The sequence below is a fragment of the Artemia sp. Qi Xiang Cuo genome, chromosome 1 (genome assembly GCF_049724085.1).
Source record: "Artemia sp. Qi Xiang Cuo chromosome 1, ASM4972408v1, whole genome shotgun sequence".
Taxonomy (NCBI): domain Eukaryota; kingdom Metazoa; phylum Arthropoda; class Branchiopoda; order Anostraca; family Artemiidae; genus Artemia; species Artemia sp. Qi Xiang Cuo.
In genome coordinates this window covers 19,323,103-19,343,996 of record NC_142794.1, presented here as the reverse complement: position 1 = coordinate 19,343,996, position 20,894 = coordinate 19,323,103, and the positions used below count along the sequence as shown (strand labels likewise).

At 36.2% G+C, this 20,894-nt stretch overlaps 2 protein-coding genes across 3 annotated transcripts in view; both read right to left on the bottom strand.

Moving 5' to 3' along the window:
- Positions 1–20,894, bottom strand: part of LOC148956083 (mitochondrial import receptor subunit TOM70-like) — a 390,465-nt gene that overhangs the window by 189,031 nt on the left and 180,540 nt on the right. The gene's annotated exons all lie outside the window — the stretch shown is intronic.
- The window catches only part of LOC148956085 (uncharacterized), a 46,992-nt gene continuing 26,760 nt past the window's right edge, over positions 663–20,894 (bottom strand). The window contains exons 5-7 of one of the 2 annotated variants that reach the window (XM_089092764.1): positions 16,546–16,680; positions 3,591–3,786; positions 663–888 (exon numbers count right to left, since the gene is read on the bottom strand). In XM_089092764.1, the coding sequence (XP_088948890.1) occupies positions 3,632–3,786; positions 16,546–16,680 (290 nt within the window). In that variant the 3' untranslated portion in view covers positions 663–888; positions 3,591–3,631. Of the gene's footprint in view, positions 889–3,590; positions 3,787–12,458; positions 12,709–16,545; positions 16,681–20,894 lie in introns of those variants that run through there. The other variant, XM_089092724.1, reaches the window with a different exon arrangement.

The following is a 20,894-nucleotide window of genomic DNA, read 5'->3' as shown; positions in this document are numbered from 1 at the left end:
ACACGCTCATGTTGAAATTGCTCTTTACAAAGTGTGTAGGCACCCCTTTACACGTCTGTTTTTCATCCCCATTATGTGTTTCAACGCAATAAACTTTGGGACCCAGGAACACCCCCCTGGATATCAAATCACTCCCCGTCTCTGATTTTAACATTAGTAGTTAGTTGGGGGCTTGACGTTTCACCAACTCGGGGTAGAGGGATGGATTCCAGTTGGTGAAAGCCATCCGTAAGCTGTTGTGGTCCAAACTTTTTAAATCACCAAATAGATCCTTATGTTTTACCTTTAACAGCAGATAAACTGTATTCCAATATTAAACTTGGCCCTATCCCGCCCGTGGCCATTGAACATTACACGCATTGTAAAAAAATAACAACAAGAGCTTTTTGGACATTTCTAGTACTGAACTACCTCCTGCTATATTCTTGTTCAGTACCACATTTCTCTTTTTCCTGTGTAGAAGAACCATGCCAGCCTCTATGCTCGTGAACGATGTAAAATTGGGATCGGCAATAATTCTTGCACACTCAAGAGGGTCAGTCACGACATCGCAGCGAGATCTGTTACGTATACTTTCTGTTGACGTATGCGAGATCTGTGACGGGCATATTGATGGTTCTTTGAAATTGACGGGCATGACGGGCATAGTGGTGGGACGTGGGAGGAGCGTGCGTAGCTATGTTAGCATCAGGCGGCTTAGTGTTGGTATTGACCTCAGGCGTGAGTTATTAGTCGTAGAATTTAATATATTACCTGTCCTCTATGATGGTAAATATCAGCATTGTTTCCGTCGATACAGATAGCCAAATAGAAATCCTTTAAACTGTCTATAGGAGATTTCTGTGTCATCTGCAGCGAAGCTCGCTTTATGATTGCATTCACCTTAACCTTTAAAAAAACGAGCTTTACTAACAAGAACACGCTAAAATCTTGCATTTCAATCATGGAAAGTTACCGATCATATATGCTTTTGAGGATTTATTTCAATATATTTTACATAGTTCCTTATCTCTTTGATCATTCCAATAAATGTCTAAAATTCTACAAGATTTTCCCTAGCCTGAGTTGATTCATTAATCAGCTTTGAACTAGTCTCTTATTAAATAATGCATGAGTTTCAAGCAAGAACCAGCATATAATTTTTTTTTGTAGGTGCGCTTTGGCTTTATCGAATACTTGTCTCTAAAACTCCTCATCCAATTACAAGATAAATCCTATTAAATTGGTCAATATGACTACAAAGACTTATAATCTTATAGCAGAACTTTAACCCTTGCATTTTATAGGTTTGGATATTTACTAAAAACTCTCTAAGTCTGGCCACACGAGAAGATGTTCTAGGAGACTTGGAAATTTCTTCTGCAGAAAAACTATCTCACAGAAGGTTCTATTCTACCATTTTATGTTCTTTGCATTAGGACCGTGATTGGGTTTTGCCTACTTGTCTTCTTTTTGCTAGGGTATCAGAAATCCCTAACGCCACAGTTGATACTGCAAATTTGAGCTGTAAGAGTGTCACGCTCCCATAGTCTCTTACTGCCCCCATGGCCACTTCAAAAATGATTCAACGCTACAACAACGTTAAAACGGAACAAGCATATGCTTTGCCTAAGAAAATACCCAACATCATTCTTGCCTGTATAAGGTTACTGGAGTAACTCAATGCAATTTCACTCCTACCAATTTCCTGTAGGTAGGAACACTTACAAGAATTGTTTTGCTGTGGGGCTATAACAGAGACTAACCTGTCGTAGCCTATTTTTACACCTAAACCGTTTTACCGGCAAAATCTATGGTAATTTAGTCGAGCATAAGATTTTACGGCAACGTCTTCAGCGTAGAGTGAAGTTGAAAGGAAAAGATGATAGATGAAAGAGAAATGATATATTCATTTGTGTTCGACTTCTTAGTGAACTAAGAATCCTTTCGTCAAAAAGACGTTCAAAGTTAATTAAGAACTATAAAAAAAACGGCAAAATGTACTTATTAGTTAACTAGTAAAGTAAATCGAATGACACTCTAGATGCTATACAAAAACACCAAAGAGATCCGTATGAAATATATATCTATAATGTTATTTAGTATCTTTAATGTGAGAAGAAGCGAAGAAGCTACTTTGGCCTAACGCCAAAAGCCTCCTCCTTGTATATGCACATCAAAGGGAGTCTATATAAAAAAACAGAGAGAGAAATCTCACGATGAGATTTCATCGTGATAAAATCTCAGTTTCGGCTAGTACATGGAAAAGCCAAAACTAAAGCGACGCGGGTATTTCGTCTCTTTGAAACAAGTCAAATGACCTAAAATCAAATAAAATCCAAAACCAATATATATATATATATATATATATATATATATATATATATATATATATATATATATATATATATATATATATATATATATATATATATATATATATATATATATATATATATATATATATATATATATATATATTATATATATATATATATATATATATACTACTAACAACCCACCGCAGCACCAAGCCCCCTGAGGCCAACACAGTTACGCACGCTCCTCCTCCAGCCCAATTTCTTCAAAGCCTCCCTCTTTATACCCTCCCAGGAGGTTCCCATTTCCTTTAAATGTTTCTTTATGACGTCCTTCCACCCCAGACGAGGACGATCTGCTTTCCATTTAGCCCTAGACGGTTGGCCGAAAAGAACAATCTTCGGCAATCTGTCATCCTTCATCCGCACAACGTGCCCTAGCCATCTCAACATTTCTTTCAGTATAGCCCTAGAGAGCGGTATTGAACCACATTTTTCGTAGAGCCTATTATAGCACAGCCTATATATATATATATATATATATATATATATATATATATATATATATATATATATATATATATATATATATATATATATATATATATATATATATATATATATATATATATATATATATATATATATATATATATATATATATATATATATATATATATATATATATATATATATATATATATATATATATATATATATATATATATATATATATATATATATATATAGAGAGAGAGAAAGAGAGAGAGAGAGAATTGTCACTACTGTGACTAAGCGCCACAGAAGCTAAATAGACTTGCTTCAATGAGCATTGGAGAAACTCTATTTGCGTCGCTTTAGTTGTGTCTTTTCCTTTTACTGGCAGTAGTCCCGTTTGTTTTCTTCATCGTGAGATTTCTTTCTCTCTTTGTTTTTGTCATGGCTGGTCAGTTGTGCTTTAGATATTTCAGGAGTTTATATTATATCAGAGTAGCTTATTGCTCGTGGCCCCTTGCTTAAGCCGAGCAGTGATCAATTCTTTAGACACTAGGCACGTTTGATCTTGCAGTTTCTGCAAGGCCGCATCCAGGTTTTTTTTTCGGGGGGTGTTTTAGTAAAGGATTTTTTTCAGGGGGGGGGGGGTACAAAGAAAAACTCAAAAAAGCATAAAAAGTTTGTTTATATCCATTTTTGTTCTTTTTTACGAGTCAGACAAACATTTCGGGCGGGGGGGGGGTTTCGAACTTCCTAACACCTCATAGACTTCACAAACCTCAAACCTCACAAACTTACCTTACGGTTACCTCCAAAGGAGATTAATTTATCGAAATCTTCTAATGCCCCAGCAAAATCAAGGGACAACATTCTAAATGTTCCACGCAGAAGAGAGATTTCTTCATTTTCGTAAACTTCAAGCACGTCACTACAAGCAGGGATAACCTCATCATATTCTCTTTTGTGAAAGCAGAGTAAAGGTTTATCTTCGGGCCTGGAAATACGTGCACACATCTATAGATATTTTATACAGTTCCATTTTAGAATCAAAAGGGGGAAGGATTTACACCCCCCCCCCACCCCACCCTAACTTCGTGTTCATTGCGCTTAGGTGGAAGTTAAACTATTTTTACCGTGATTTTAAAGAATGTCATACGAAAAAAAGGCAAAAAGTGACCAATAAAAAGGTGAATAAATTCTATGTTCATTTCTGCAATAAAAAAAAGAAGGCAAAAAGCTCAAGATGAAACTAAAAAAAGGTTGAACTTTAAAAAAGTTAAGGTCTTTGTTCATTTCTGCACATAGCCTCTTTTTACGTAAATGCAAAAAGAATTTGTGAACCGGGTACCAATCACAATATAATTATAGTAAGTATGCTCACAATATAAGAAGTATGCTACTAGTCTCTTACCTATTTTCAATTCCAGGTATTCATACATCCTTAACTCCACAGCTTAACACATTTTCAAACTATTTTTTAAGCAAAAATTCAGAAAGAACATTCTCAGTAATAGTCCCCGAAGCCACGCCACCTCGACATGACGGCGGCGAATGTGTGATTTAGTATCGGTGGCGGCGCGCCGCCAGACGCGCCGAAATTTTTTTGGCGGCGCGCCGCCGATTTCTGACCGGCGATTTTTCTGATTAATAATAATAATAAAAACAATATGACAAAACAGGAATTTGTTGGGCCGTGCGGAAAGTGTTTATGTTCCCCGTCGATCAGACCAAGTAGAATTCTCATTTTTAGCCATTAGACCCAGGGAAACCTATGTTGTGTTAATGTTTAACATCGCATTATTCCTATAAAAGCCCGTGTTTAGTCATTTTCTTCTTGTTAATGACTTGGGCTAATGTGTGTATAACTTTCAAAGTTTGAGGTTCAAACATCTCCTAGCTCAGCAAATACATACGAAAAGGAAGTGAAAAAAACAAATAATAACATAAAAAAAACACTATATACAAGTTAGATACCATGGCTTAACAATAATTTTAAATCAGCGGTTACATCACTTCAGTTACAATTGATGTAACAAAAGTGAGTTAGTTCACTCTGCCTGGAGCCATTGATCTTTTTGCAGTTACTATCAGTCCTGTCGTGCTAAAAAGCCGTTTAGCTGGGGCACTTGTGGCCGGTACAGCCAGAACTTGACGAGCGTAAACTGCCACTCGCGGGATCTGATACTAGCATTGGACCTTGGGGTCCCTAAGAATGCCGCAAATGGGCTTATTCTTTGTATCTGCTGAATTAAGTTGTTTTTATAAGGTAGAACTAACCTGTGCCTTTACCATAGGGCTCCTGCGCCCTAAACTACAGGGGGAACTAACCTGCACCTTTACCATAGGTCTCCTGTGCCCTATACTACAGGGGGAACAAAACTGCATCTTTACCCTCTTTTCTTATCAAAACGGAAAAACCCTCCAAAATTCGTTTCTGATAGAAGTGGTCAAGTTATGAAGTTTCAAGTCAAAGTTTAAGGCTACTTCAACTTCAGTGTGCTCTGCTTACTGTGCAAAAAAAATATAATTCATTTGTGTAGATATATTTCTATACTAGCTCTAGCTCTTTTCCAGATTAGTTAAAAAAAAAAATCCACAAAATAAGTTTATCAAAGAAAAGTAAAGAACTCCATTAAACAAAAAATGAGCAAAAATAAAATCAATTAATCTACCAAGCGGGAAACTACCACAAATCAGCATCGATAAATAAATAAAACCCAAAACGAACAGAAATGACAATAAATAACCGAATATAAATATAAATGTTTTTACTTTTATAACTTTAATAAATCAAATAATATTATGATTTTGATTACTAAATATCAATATATGTATATTAAACTGACAATGCACATTCATTTGTACTTTTTTCAGTAAAGTGCAAATTATGTTCTGGCCTTGGGAAGGCATAGGGGTTTTGAGCCCAACTTATGTTAATTTCTGCTCGTTTTGAGTTTGACTCGGTTATTTATTGTAGTTTCTGTTCGTTTTGGGTTTCATTTATTTATAGATGCTGATTTGTGATAGTTTCAAGCTTGGTAGATTATTTGATTTTATTTTTGCTCATTTTTTGTTTAATGAAGTTCTTTACTTTTCTTTGAAAAACTTATTTTGTGGAAACAGTTTTCTTAATTAATTTCTGTTCGTTTTATATTGACAAAATCTTTTCAGGTAAAAAGAAAATAATACTTTAAATCTTTTTGTTTTTTTTTTAAGAATTTATAGTTTGGCCTGCTATTTGTATGCTGGAAAAAAATTTCAGTAATTTTTAACAACATAGACCCTTTTAAAAATCTGGACACAAATAGTAGTGTTTAATTTAGTTTCATACCACCTCTAGTTGACCTGAAATGGAAAAGTTGGTACCATTCGCAAAAAAATCTGTTTACTTTCTTTGATAGCTTGAATACACTTAAGCTATTTTGATTTGGTTAAATTTTAAGAGCAGAAGTAGCCCCGAAAGTTTGAAATTAATACCCCCAGTTGATCTTGGGATTCTGCTGAGATGCCTTATTGTGAATTATCATTAACACAGTGCATTTTGATTTAATCTTAAGGCACCATTTATTTTTTAAACATAAAGGCAAATGGGAGGGTGGGCGTGGGAGGGGGATTAGTTTACCTCTAATCACTTTCGACTATTAAAAAGGACATCAACCCTTTCTATTTTCAATCGAACGGGTGCTTTTCGAAGTTCCTACGACATCTCCTTCGATACGAAATACGAAGAGCGAGGTATTGACTTGGGGGAGAACCCCCTCATATACGTAATAATTTCTGTTCGTTTTAAGTTCTAATGTTGCTTCTTACTTTCAGTTGAAAAAACTTGTTTTTTTTATTTAACTTCTGATCGGTTTTTAAATAATGCTTGGAAATCCGGGCAAAGTTCATAACTTACAGCCCATCCTCTGGGAACTGTGGGGGATTAAGTCATCCTAAAAGACATATTTATTAGATTTTCGACTATGCTGAACAAAATGGCTATTCAAAATTTTAATTGGGTAACTTTGAGAAAAAAAAGAGTGTGGGAGGAGGCCTAGTTGCCCTCCATTTTTTTTGGTCACTTAAAAAGGGCACTAGAACTTTTAATTTCCGTTCCAATGAGCCCTCCTACGATATTCTAGAACCACTGGGTCAATACGATTACCCCTGGGGGAAGAAAAACAAATAAACACGCATCCGTGATCTTTCTTCTGGCAAAAAATAGACACTTCACATTTTTGAATATAGGACATTGAAACCTCTGCAATAAGGCTCTCTGATATGCTGAATATGATGGTGTGATTTTCATTAGGGTTCTATATCTTTTAGGGGGTCTTTCGTCCTTTTTTCGAAAATCAGCCAAATTTTCTCAGGCGCGTAACTTTTGATGGGTAAGATTAAACTTGATGAAACTTATATTTTTGAAATCAGAATTAAAATTTGATTCTTTTAATGTATCTATTGGTATCAAAATTCCGTTTTTTAGAGTTTCGGTTACCATTGAGCCGGGTCGCTCCTTACTTACAGTTCGTTACCACGAACTGTTTGAAAATGTCAAGCCTTCCAATCACTTTCGATTATTAAAAAAGGCACTGGGCCTTTCGATTTCCAATCGAATGATCCCTTTTTGAGTTTCTACGACAACACTTTCTATAAAAAACTTATATGCCCCCAGGGCATAAATTACAAAACTTACCTTAAGGGCTGTGAGGGTGGTTGTCATCCTCTAAGACCAAATTTCCAGAACTTTCAACTACGTTAAACAAAATGGCTATCTCAAAATTTTGATTGGATGTGTTTAGGGAAGTGGTGGGCGTGGAAGGTGTGTTAGTTGCCTTCCAATCACTTTCAACTATTAAAAAGGGCACAAGCAAATCCAATTGCCAATTGAATGAACTCTTTTTGAAGTCTCTACGACAACTTTTTGATACGAAGTGCCCTTGTCTAAAGGGAAAAAATAATAAATAATACATTGTGCCAACATCGTTCTTATATACCCCCAGGTCATAACTTAAAACCCCTGCCCTAAGGGTTGTGGGGGAGTAACCTCCTCAAAAACATGTTTTTCTCTCTGCAAATCAGTTACTCTGAACAAAATGGCTATCTTAAAATTTTCATTGGATGTTTTTTGGGAAATGGTGGGCGTGGAAGGGGTGTTATCTGCCTTCCGATCACTTTGGACTATTAAAAAGGGCACGAGCTATTCCAATTTCCAATCGAATGAGCCCTTTTCGAAGTTACTACGACAACTCCTTCGATACGAATTCTCCTGGTATGGAAAAAAAAGTACATTGTGCCAACATTGTTCTTTACTTAGGCAGAGTGATTGCGCTGCCTATGATAACATCCTGAATCGCTTAATGCTCTTTTATCTACCTCTTTTCATCCGAAAAATCAGAAAGAAAATGAACAGTTTTAAAGTGGAAGGTAGAATTTTTGTTTCAAGAAAAATTTCTTCTGCTTCTTCCTACGAACCTATATATATGGCGAGCCAAAGATGACAGTATTTATCTTTAACAAACAGATTAGCCGGTATGACGGTTGAAGCCCAGAGGTCGATATCGATAAGTAAAAAAAGGGAAAAAAAACAAAAAGACGGCGGCGTATTAGTGACGCCGCCGCCAATAGAATCAGCGGCGGGGACAGCGCGCTGTTGCTAGCGGGGCGGCGGGCCACCGTATTGTTTTTGGCGGTGCGCCGCTGACTTTTGAGTGTGGCTACGGGGTCTACTCAGTAATATAGCTAAATATTAGAATGTATATCATAGTATCTGATTTTCAGCAATTATTCAGAAGATCAGTGTCTACTTTTTAGTGATATTTTTTTTTTTTTTCACTTTGTCAATACAAATAGGAATATGTTTCAGCTGTTAAGTTCTATTGTTTAGCATTGCGTTTAAGCTAATTATACACTAAAAAGAGTCCATGAGTCTGACAAAAGACTGTTATGTGTTTGAGAAGATTGTACTACAATTTTTAACGTAATTTATAGTTCTAAATATTAATTTGCTATTCATGTAGCACAATTTTCAGTTAGAGCTTTGCAATAATATGCGCAGTTTTTTACGAAAAATAGTTTATTTGGTAACTAAAAACAGAGCTCAAAACATTTTGGCAAAATGGTCTATGACCCCGTTATGAAGAAAATGAATTAAAAAAAAATGCCCTATATTGAATTATAGCAACGGCTCAGTGTTATCTTGAAAATTAAAAAGGTTTTTTTTTTGTTGGTGGTTTTATAGGTAATATTATTGTGCATTATCATGCTAAGAAACAAGGGACGCTTCTGAAATTTGTAATGGTTTTATAGAAGAGCAAAGGTAAGAATTATAAACTTAGTAACAGTTTTTTCCCCTAACATTTTAAATAAGAAAGATTCGGCAACTGAAATTACGCAGCCAAATGTATATTAAAATACAAATTTGACCTAGATTGACCTAGATGTTTATAAACATACAAAACTTTTGTTCCAATCCTGAAGTTGATATTTCCCTCAAATATCCAATAAACGCAGGCATACCCCAGGGTAGTATATTGGGACCTATGCTTGTCATTCTTTACATAAATTTCACGCGAGATAGCCTCGGGAGCCCTCTAAATCACTTTACCGAGGACAACACAACAAATTTAGTCAAAACATGATGACCTGATCAACAATAGCTATACTAAATGTTTTTAATTTTCAAGCAAGGATAATGATAAGGTGCTATAACTTCTTTTAAGGCTTGGTAAGATCTCAGACTTAGGGTAACCTATAACCTTTCTCTATTTATAAATTTAAAAAATTTAATAAGTGAAGTCTAAAATCACTTTTTTGACGGGTAGCACTTCTCTGTATACTCTTTTTCTTTTTTTTTCCCTCAGACAATCGTACTGAATTAAAGGTTGTAAATAATTAGAGGAGGATTCATTTGAACGGATGCTAAAAGTTGTACTATATTCTTACGTCACTAAAGAGATCGCGCCACACCAAGTTGGCATTTTCTCCCACAAACAATAATTTTGGCCAAATAGGGACAAAGCCAGTGAGTGACAATTCTGAAATAGCAAATCAATTGAAAACTCTTCAAAAATTGCATATAAAATTCACCCTTGTCCTAATTCCCCGCCCCAGAACTCCAAGTTTCTTTTAGAATGTTTTCTAAAACGTGTCCTCCTATACACTCTCCAGGCAATACTTTGGAACCTGCACTTTAGTCTTCTATATGTCTGAGTCCACCCTTTCCCCTCTAAAGGACAGTGAAGTTTGGTGAATTTTGACAAAATTTATGTTTTTCAGATATCTTCAGGTTTCTTAAGTTCCATATATTTTAGTATCATTATAAGTATACAAACGACACTCCAGGGAGGGGGAGTATTAGATAGTAAAGATCCCTAAGGAGATAGCTAAGAAATAAATATATTGTTTGATTCGTCGTTCGAGGCTCTATCTAAATATCAAAATCATGTTCGTCGCAAATATCGATGGGCTGCAAAAATTTTTCTCTGGTAAAACGAATACTAGATTACTATGTAAAACCGAAATCAAGGGGTCTGATTTTCAGAAATATGTCTGTTTGCTGCAGAGTTAGACAAAGATAGGCAGAATCTGTGCATGTTTGCCTAGCCTCCTTTCGAGTACTTCTTTTATTATTTTGTTTTCTAGTTTTTGGATGTGTCTTATCTTGGATAAAAATTAAGGCTTCTAGGGAATTTTGTAATTTTTATAGCTGGGGTAAAATCCTGCTTCTTGGCTCCCTCCAGCACCAGACAAAACTGATTTAACTAACTGATGACTGCAATCGTCTCTTGACAAAACTTTTTTTTTAATCTTAAAAAACGCTTCAGACCAGATGAATATACCTTTACCGTTTTTTTACAAAAAAGAGCCAAAAATGAAACTACCTACATCACACTTTTTATAAAATGTAACAAAAAAGAAAAGAATTTGCTTAACAAGGGGGTATTTGCAATAGCTCCAAAGACTTTTCAGTAAAGCTCAAGTCGTACTTTAGCCTTAAAAGTTAAGGACTGAGGGACGAGAGTCCATTTATTAAGATAAATAACACTCGCTTTAAATTCAAGATCATCCATTGCTTTTATTAAAAATTTATCTTTGTTTATTGTTTTGTTCTTGTAACAAGCAGATTACAAGAAACGAGACAATTATAATTTTAATAAAAATTTAGAATTTTTTATACCTGAGAAAATTTGTTGCAATTAAATTGAATTTGTTTTTGAAAACGTAAAACTGCTTGCAGTTTTTCCACTAATAAGGCGTCTCCCTTTTGAGCATCAAAGTATACTTAATCCTACACAATAACTATCAAAACATAAGCTCCAAGCTTCAACCTACGTTGAGTTCCATGCTCGAAGAAATCAGCCTACAGGGTTTGTCAGAAAAATAATAGGATTGAGTCGATATAAAAACATTTATTGAGCCAATCGTTACAATTCTTTAAAAACTTTCAAAATAGGTTCCTTCTGCGTCAATGCAGAGCTGCCAGCACGATTTCCAAGCATTGAAGGCGTCAGGATATGCATTCTCCGGAATAGCCTTGAGAACCCTTGGTGCATGCTGCTTGGATACCCTCTGTCGTCTCAAAATGCTTGCCTTTCATCGGCCTTTTCAGGCGAGGAAACAAAAAAAAGTCCGGGGGCCACATCTGGGCTGTAGGGCGACTGCAGAAGCGTTGGGATACCGGCCTTGGTCAGGTAGCTGTTCACGGGAGAGGCAGTGTGAGCTGGGGCGTTGTGGTGCAACTTCCAGTCGGCTGCAATGTCTGGTCGGACCAAATTGACCCTTTGTTTGAGTCTCTTCAGCACTTCCACATACAAATTGACGTTGACGGTTTGTCCAGGAGGAACAAATTCACGGTGGACGATGCCTTTGATGTCAAAAAAGACAATGATTATCGTTCTCACTTTGCATTTGCTCATTCTTTCCTTTTTTTGGGGCGAGGAGAAACCGACCTGTGTCACTCGGAAGATTGCCTCTTTTTCTTGGGATCATACTCAAAGATCCAGGACTCGTCACCTGTAATTACGTTATTCAAAAATTGGGGGTCACACTTACACATGTTCAAATTTTCTTGGCACACTTCCACTCGCCGTAATTTCTGGTCGTCAGTGAGCACTTTTGAGACCATCTTCGCGCATACCTTGCGCATGTTCAAATGCACCGTTACAATGTCATGAACGACAAAATGTCAGTCTTTGTCGAAGTCAAAGGTTTTCCAGCACGGTCTTCATCGGCGACCTGTTCCTGACACTCCAAAAAGGCCTGGTGCCATCAAACGTCTCTGTCGTAGATTTACCGAGTTTCACACAGAACTTAATCACGTACTTATACTCTAACGAACGCTGCATTTTCGGCTTGCACCTCTCACAGAAACATGTCAAGCAAAAATGCCTGTCCTGACTCTCCAGGTGCTCGGAGACAACTGACCAGCCGCTCGTTCGTTAGCTGGGAACGCTCCCTACCGAATCTACTCGGCGCGCGCACGCTCCGAAGTACAGTCGTGGCGGAAGAAAATCAGTCCTATTACTTTCCAGACAAACCCTATATGTTTGATTGATTGCTTTTTTACAGTAACGGTCCTTTAGCCTAACTTAAAACCCTAGTCATTATTTTTTATAAGAAAAAAGGAAAAAAAATTAACGCATTAACGAATTGAAAGTCTCCTGTGACGGAAAATTGATTTGGAGTTCTTTATTAAGCTGTCCATTCATTTTAAACGAAAGTATAGAATGACAGAGACACTGCTAATACAACTAATTCAATAATACTGCTAATACAACTAATTTACTGCTAATAACACTGCTAATACAACTACAATAATTCAACACTGCTAATACAATAATACAACTAATTCCCAAAAACGGAATGCTTATTTCTGCTGCAGTATTCCAAAGTTTAATCTGCGCTGCCCATGAACGGACACAGGAAAGAATACCTAAAAAAAAGTTAAAAGTTTTCAATAAACATGGTCGACAAAGAGCAAGTCCTGAGGAAAAAATTATTCGTGAACCTCCTTCCCTCCTTCCACACGTGTTTAGAGTAAGAACCCGTTCTCTGGAAAAAAAAATCTTTCTTTGACATTAAAAGAAAAAGTAGTAAAGACAGGCGAATGAGACCTTTCTCTATTTCTGTTTCGTTTAGGAATAAATATTAGAATTTAGTCATACAAGATTGAACTGATGGTGAACTATTGCCCATAGAATACAAGATTTAACTTTTTATAAAGCCATTAATTACAAAAATGTAGAATAAGAATAAAAAACTTCATAAGTTTTGTGCATGCCAAAAAGAGATTGTCATGTTCAAATTCAAAGCATTCTTCCCTCATTAGCAACAACTGAGACCGTGTCCAAGGAGGAGGGATCCTGGGTTTGAATCCAGAATAAAATTGCGAGGGAACGCTGCCTGGCCAGTAGGTGCAAGCAATGAGTTATACCTGGCTGCTAGCAGAGTTTTCGAACTTGAGACTCCTAAATAAAAAAAGTGAAGTTATTGGATGAAATCTTTCGAGATGCTATTCTACTTTTTTTTTCAAACGCTGAGAAAGCTTATGGAAAATAATTTAATAGACTATATTATGCTATGCCCCTTTCATTACATTCACTTCACCTAAAAATGCCTTAAATCTTTTTGTATTCTTTTTTCCGTATCTATCACAAAAACAACCATACAAGTTGTTGATAATTCGTTAGATTTTAATCAAATGCATTGTCATCATAACTTGTTACCCTAAAATATTTGGAACACCTCCTTTAAGGCCCACTCACAAAGGTATTTTACTAATACCGATTTGATTTCCGCTTTTGATTTTGTAGTTGACACTCTTCTCGACAGTGTTAAGAAAAAAAAGTGGGTACTTAAAGTTAAAACTTTTAGGGCATGTTGAATGGGATGTTTAACAAAATGTAGTTATTAGAAACGGGTTTCCGCACTATTTGGAATTACTAAAATTTTTAATGTGGGTGTGTTTGGCCCTATACAAACACACCTTCCAAGGTGTGTCTGTAGTTAGTTTCAACTAAATCAAATCACACTATATGTGTGCAGGTTGGCGTTTGTATAGGGCCTCATAGATAAAATTATTAAAATGAATTGAATTAAGTAAATAAATTTGTACTGTTGTTATACCTTTGGTATCCAAATGGAAGGCCTTTTTCCTTAGCCCCCATTGTTACTCACAATCATTACAAACAATTTTCTGTTAACCTGATAGCTAAAAAATTGCTACTGACAGGTCGCGAAAAATTTAGTAGCAGCACCTTCATATGTAGACAAAGATTTAAAAACGTAAAAAATGGCAAACACGGTCCCGCAGGACTCCCTTGATTAGGGTAAACCCCGTCAGGAATACCTAAAAGTGAGCTTTGTCCGATGATTCGGACAAACACGGTGGTTTTGTTTACAGTATACACGAGATTTAAATGTGAATTGGATCGAATGTCTTTCAGTACGCCGTGTTATCGACAGAAGTAAAACATCTTTAAAAAAATCTAACTGACTCTGCTGTGTTCATATATGACAAACTACAGCAAATAAAAGGAACAACAAAGTTGCACTGCACTTGCTTGGATCTCCTGTGGAACCTATGCAACCTACTGCAAAATACTTGATAACTTCAAATTAAACTTTATTTAAATTTAAATTTATTTAAATTCAAATTTAAATTTAAACTTATATATTTGAAATCAGAATTAAAATTTGATTCTTTTGATGTATCTATTGGTATCAACATTCCGTTTTTTAGAGTTTTGGTTACCATTGAGCCGGGTCGCTCCTTACTTACAGTTCGTTACCACGAACTGTTTGAAAAGTTAAGGACTAAGGGACGAGAGTCCATTTATTAAGATAAATCACACTCGCTTTAAATTTAAGATCATCCATTGCTTTTATTAAAAATTTATCTTTGTTTATTGTTTTGTTCTTGTAGCAAGCAGATTACAAGAAACGAGACAATTACAATTTTAATAAAACTTTTTAATTTTTATACCTAAGAAAATTTGTTGTAACTAAATTGAATTTTTTCTTTAATGTAAAACTGCTTGCAGTTCTTCCATTAATTAGGCGTCTCACTTTTGAGCATCAAAGTGTACTTAATCACACACAATAACTATCAAAACATAAGCTCCAAGCTTCAACCTACGTTGAGTTCCATGCTCCAAGAAATCAGCCTACAGGGTTTATCAGAAAAGTAATAGGATTGAGTCGATATAAAAACATTTATTGAGCCAATCGTTACAATTCTTTAAAAACTTTAAAAATAGGTTCCTTCTGCGTCAATGCAGAGCTGCCAGCGCGATTTCCAAGCATTGAAGGCGTCAAAATATGCATTCTCCGGAATAGCCTTGAGAGCCGCGGTGCATGCTGCTTGGATCCCCTCTGTCGTCTCAACATGCTTGCCTTTCATCGACCTTTTCAGGCGAGGAAATAAAAAAAAAGTCCGGAGGGCTACACCTGCGCTGTAGGGCGACTGCAGAAGCGTTGGGATACCGGCCTTGGTCAGACAGCTGTTCACGAGAGAGGCGGTGTGAGCTGGGGCGTTGTCGTGGTGCAACTTCCAGTCGGCTGCAATGTCTGGTCGGACCAAATTGACCCTTTGTTTGAGTCTCATGAGCACTTCTAAATACAAATTGGCGTTGACGGTTTGTTAAATTCACGGTGGACGATGCCTTTGATGTCAAAAAAAACAATGAGCATCTTTCTTACTTTGTATTTGCTCATTCTTTCCTTTTTTGGGCGATGAGAAACCGACGTGTGTCACTCGGAAGATTGCCTCTTTGTCTTGGGATCATACTCAAAGATCCAGGACTCGTCACCTGTAATTACGTTATTCAAAAATTGGGGGTCACACTTACACATGTTCAAATTTTCTTGGCACACTTCCACTCGCCGTAATTTCTGGTCGTCAGTGAGCACTTTTGGGACCATCTTCGCGCACACCTTGCGCATGTTCAAATGCACCGTTACAATGACATGAAAGACAAATTGTCGGTTTTGTCGAAGTCAAAGGTTTTCCAGCACGGTCTTTATCGGCGACCTGTTCCCGACACTCCAAAAAGGCCTGGTGCCATTAAACATCTCTGTCGTAGATTTACCGAGTTTCGGGCAGAATTTAATCGCGTACTTATACTCTAACGAACGCTGCATTTTCGGCTTGCACCTCTCACAGAAACACGTCAAGCAAAGAATGCCTGTCCTGACTGTCCAGTTGATCGGAGACAACTGACCAGCCACTCGTTCGTTAGCTGGGAACACCCTCTACCGAATCTATTCGGTGCGCGCACGCTCCGAAGAACAGTCGCGGCGGATGAAAATCAGTCCAATTACTTTCAAGGCAAACCATCTATGTTTAATTGATTGCTTTTTTACAGTAACGGTCCTTTAGCCTAACTTAAAACCCTAGTCATTATTTTTTATAAGAAAAAGGGAAAAAAAATTAACGCATTAACGAATTAAAAGTCTTCTGAGACGGAAAATTGATTTGGAGTTCTTTATTAAGCTGTCCATTCATTTTAAACGAAAGTATAGAATGGCAGAGACACTGCTTATTTGATGAGTCAGTGGCATCAAGATGCCTTCCCATTAAATAATGCTACTCCAAAACACTGCATTCCACCACATATTTATTCCACCAGTTTTATTTATCCACATATCCAATGCATTCCACCAAATGATCAGCATTACATCGCTAATCGCAAACAGGGCGTGGCCCTGTTTGATGAGAGGGTAAATCTACGAATCGAAAGGGTGTTGATGCCTATTATAAAACCATTACCTTCTTCCATCTCCTTTGTCTTCACGGCTTCTTGAATGGGGTCTTGACTGAAGGAAGCAAAAAATGACTTGATGTAATGTGGTGACGGTAGGTTAGGCCTCCGGTTCGCCATCTCCTCTTTAGCATTTTCTTGTCCTAATAACATAAAAATGTGGATAAATAAACATATCATACACACTTTTGAGAAGTGAAAATACTGAACAACTCTGAGATCACATCCCTGCATATTTTTTTATCCGTTGCAAAATGGATCACACATAGCAGAAAGAAAGATTTGAAAATCAGCAGGAAGCAGAAATAATATTATTTTTCCATTTACTCCACATGACAAATCATGCTAGTGCTATTCACATTAGATGTCAGGTTAGCTTCTGACTTACGACAAATGATATTTCTTTTCTTTGGCCTCAACTTACTGATTACCCTTTAGTATAATTTTTAATCCATAACTGATGCGTTTTTAATGACTCCGTTAAAATATTTCATAGCAAACGGATGAAGTCTGACCAAAATGCACAAAAAAGAAAAAAAATTGTCAATTGAATTCGATTACCTTTGTCATCACTAGTGATCTATTATTAGTTTCAAAAATGTATTTTTTAAATTGTGATATTATTTCCTGCAGTGTTCCTAGTGTTTGTTTGGACTTTTTTCTGAATTTCTAGTCATTCCAAGTGCTTGTTATGTTCAATACCCAAAATTTTTACTTTATATAAATAGTCATAAGAAAATTATAAAATTAACAATGTCAATAAAAATATTATGGATGATTCGGACAAAAACGAGTGAGAATGCGCCTTCAATATGACTAAATTACATTTTATTTTTAAGTCATTATAGGCGACACTCTAGTATTGCCTTAATAAAGAGTCAAGTGATTTCAGTGTGTAGTTTTATCGACGATTTCACATGGATGCGATGTTCAGTAGAGAAACTTAGGAGAAGGCTCATTCGATTGGAACACAGAAGTTCTAATGTTTTTTTGCAGGTCAAAAGTCATTTGAGAGCAACCCCCTCCCGTGCATTTTTTTATGTACCTCGCTAAAGGTCCAAATAAATATACTCCATGAATATAATAGCCCCTGGGGCGAAAGCCATAAATTGTACAAACTTTTTTTTAAGTTTTATTTGACAATATTTCATTTAGCAGTTGTGCAGTTTATCTTCTTTTCTGGACTACAGAGTAGAATAACCTAATACTTATTTTGTTAGCTCAGATAATTTATAAGTTTTTAATAGTTAATTCCAGTTTAAATGCAAACCACAAATTGTATTACAAAATTTTACAAAATTCGACACAATATAATTCAAAGACACAGAAAAGTTAATTCCTCGGTATAGGCCAAAAAGCATTTTTATATCTAACATAATTTCTATAGAATCTGGACTTTCCCCTGAAATAGTTTTCTTACTCTAGGAAGGCTTTCATAGCTATCGTTAGATTTCATATTCTTCAGATTTTTGTCAATTATATTTCAGTATGCTGGCTTCAGAAAAGCTGAGTTGGTGTAGGTTGCAAATGTAGGCAATCACTACTATGATTCTGAGAACATAGCAGACTTCATTAAGATAGAAAAATTTCCAGTCATCCAATGAGTCGGCTTCAGAATAAGAAATCGCCTTTGGAAATGTTCGTTCAACTTGCCATAGTTCTCAGCCAATCGGTTCATCATCCTATTCCAGCGATAGAGTCTACTTTTTACCCTCATATCTTCTGCCTTTTCGCATTTTGGTCCAGATGGAAGTAACATACATGCAAAGGAGCAGAGTCATTTTTCTGTTTAGGTGGAGGGGGAGCCTCTGATTCTGCCTAGGCGCCTTCCAAACCCATTCTTAAATCATGTCTATGAATTTGACAATACTACACTAAATTTAATTTAGTATTGCTGTTGCCAAACGGCACCATCTTAGCACCAGAAAGAGCTAGCAATGACCAAAGCTTTTTTTTGGGAGGGGGGGGGGGATCTTTTCGGGTATGGGGAAATTCAAAAAATACAAAAAATGTACATTGCAAGTAAGATATCGAAAAATCCCAAGATTCGAGACCACTTTCCAAGCCCGGTGAAACCATACTGGCTATACAGACAGCCTATCCACTTGTCTATATGTAGCGATAAGATTGAGTGCATGCCTTCCTTTCGACTGGAATGATCTGCCAATCACGCAGTTCATGGTAACGAATTGTAAGTAAGGAGCGACTCAGCCCAATAGCAACAAAATTCTAAAAAACTGAATTTTGATCACAATAGATGCATCAAAAGGATTGATTTTTATGCTGATTCCAAGTACATAAAAATCATTAAGGTTAAAGTTACCCATAAAAAGTTACAGGCCTGGAAAAATTTGCCTGATTTAAAAAAAAAGAGGAAACATTCCCTAAAAGTCAAGGAATCTTATTGAAAATTGCACAATCAGGTTCAGCGTACCATGGAATTATTACTATAGAATTTTCAAGCTCCCATCTTTTTTACCAGAAGAAGCACCAGGGATGCGTTTTTTTGTTGTTTTTTTTTAATGGAGGGGAACTAGCCCCCCTCCCACATCTTTGTTTTCCCCAAAATCGTCTGATCAAAGCCATCAACCATTTTGTTCAGTATAGTTGCAAAGTCCAATAAGTATGTCTTTGGGGATGACAAGATCCCCAAAGCTCCCAGAGGAAGGGGCAAAAGTTATGAAATTTGTCCATTGTTTACATATAGTATCTGTTTTTGGAATGTATACCGACATTTTTCAGGGGTGGGGGGGTTCACTGGCTACCCCATTTTATACGTGGAGATGGTCTGGGAGAATTGTCCGGCGGGAATTTTCAGCGCAGTTGGAATTTCCTGGTGAATTTTAACGTGGGAGGATTTCCAGCGGAAGAAATTCTCCATGGGGGAATTTTCACCAGGAGAAATGCTCCATTGGGAAATTCTCTGCGAAAGAAATTATCCATTGGGGAGCGAGGAATCCGGGAAATATTTTCCTCGCAGGAGGGATTCCGCCATGACACAAGTAACGATCAGAAATCAGATAAAAAACAAGTCTTTCTTCAAATGAAACTATGCTACGGAGTATTTTTCAGGCGGAATCATATGTAAGAAATTTTCTGGGGGGAATTCGCAGTGAGGATGGAATTGTCTGAGGGTAATTTCTTAAGGGAAGAATTTTACTTCAGAGGAACTTTCTACGGAATTTTTAGTGGGAGGGGGATTTTCCACAGAGGTGGGGGCTGATTTCAAGGGATTATTTGAAAAAAATCAGAAATGAAATATAAAAAAACAGATTTTTCTACTAAAAGAAAGGAGCAACATTAAAACTTAAAACGACCAGAAATTATTCCATATACAAGGGGGCCGCCTCCTCTTCAATACCGTACGCTAAAGTTCGCTACGTTCGTAACGTAGCGGTCTTTTTAATATTTTTTTTTAAAGAGCAGTGGCGAAGGGCGAATATCAAAATATGAACGCTAAAGACCGGCATGAACGGTATCTATAAAAGAACTTATTAGGCGGCAATTTATAGCGGCAATTTAAAAAGACTTAAGCATTGAATCAAAAACGTGGTGATTTTTGTAAACTTTTTCTCTTAAGCTGGAAAAAGAAGGATTTTTAGAGGAAAGACTTGATGATAAAGGTTCTCCCGTTGGATAATATAAGAACTAGGATCATTATACATATTTTAAAGTAAGAATTGTTTTCTTAACATGTCTCCTTAGAAGATGACATAAGGCTAAACAAATACCATTGTCTTTATATCAAAAAGTAAATTTTCTGTGGAAACAGGATTAGCGGTTTTTTTTTTTTTTATTTTTTTATTTTTTTTTTTTTTTTTTTTTTTTTATACTGAAAAACAAAATAGGCCTTATTCTTAAGGGGATTTAGACAGCGGCAAATCCACACTTATGTGGTGACTTCTCTAGGTTCAAAGTTTGACTTTATTATTCATTGTATTATTCGAAGCAGTCAGTAGACTGCTCCAAACATTATCCATCGATGTTCCATTGAAAGTCTTATGAAACTAAAAAAAAAACTATTATACACTTGAACTTAAATAAAACGAAGTATGAAAAATATTGTAACAAAGTTATCGTTAGAACATTATTCGTATCAATAGATTTTTTTTTCTTAGAGTCTGACCAGTTTGGGCAGTAATTGAATTTCAAATTAATATTTTTTTCACAGCAAATAAAAAAGAAAAATTATTCAAAATCTATATTACTTTCAGCAAAACTCAAATTAGGCTCTATGCTTTTGGAGGGTTCGAGGGAGTTGTGAACACGACGCTTATTTCTGCTGAATTCTATTTGTTTAATCTTAGTTTCATTGCTACTTTACGTTTATTCTGTTTTAGGTTTCATTTCTTTATTG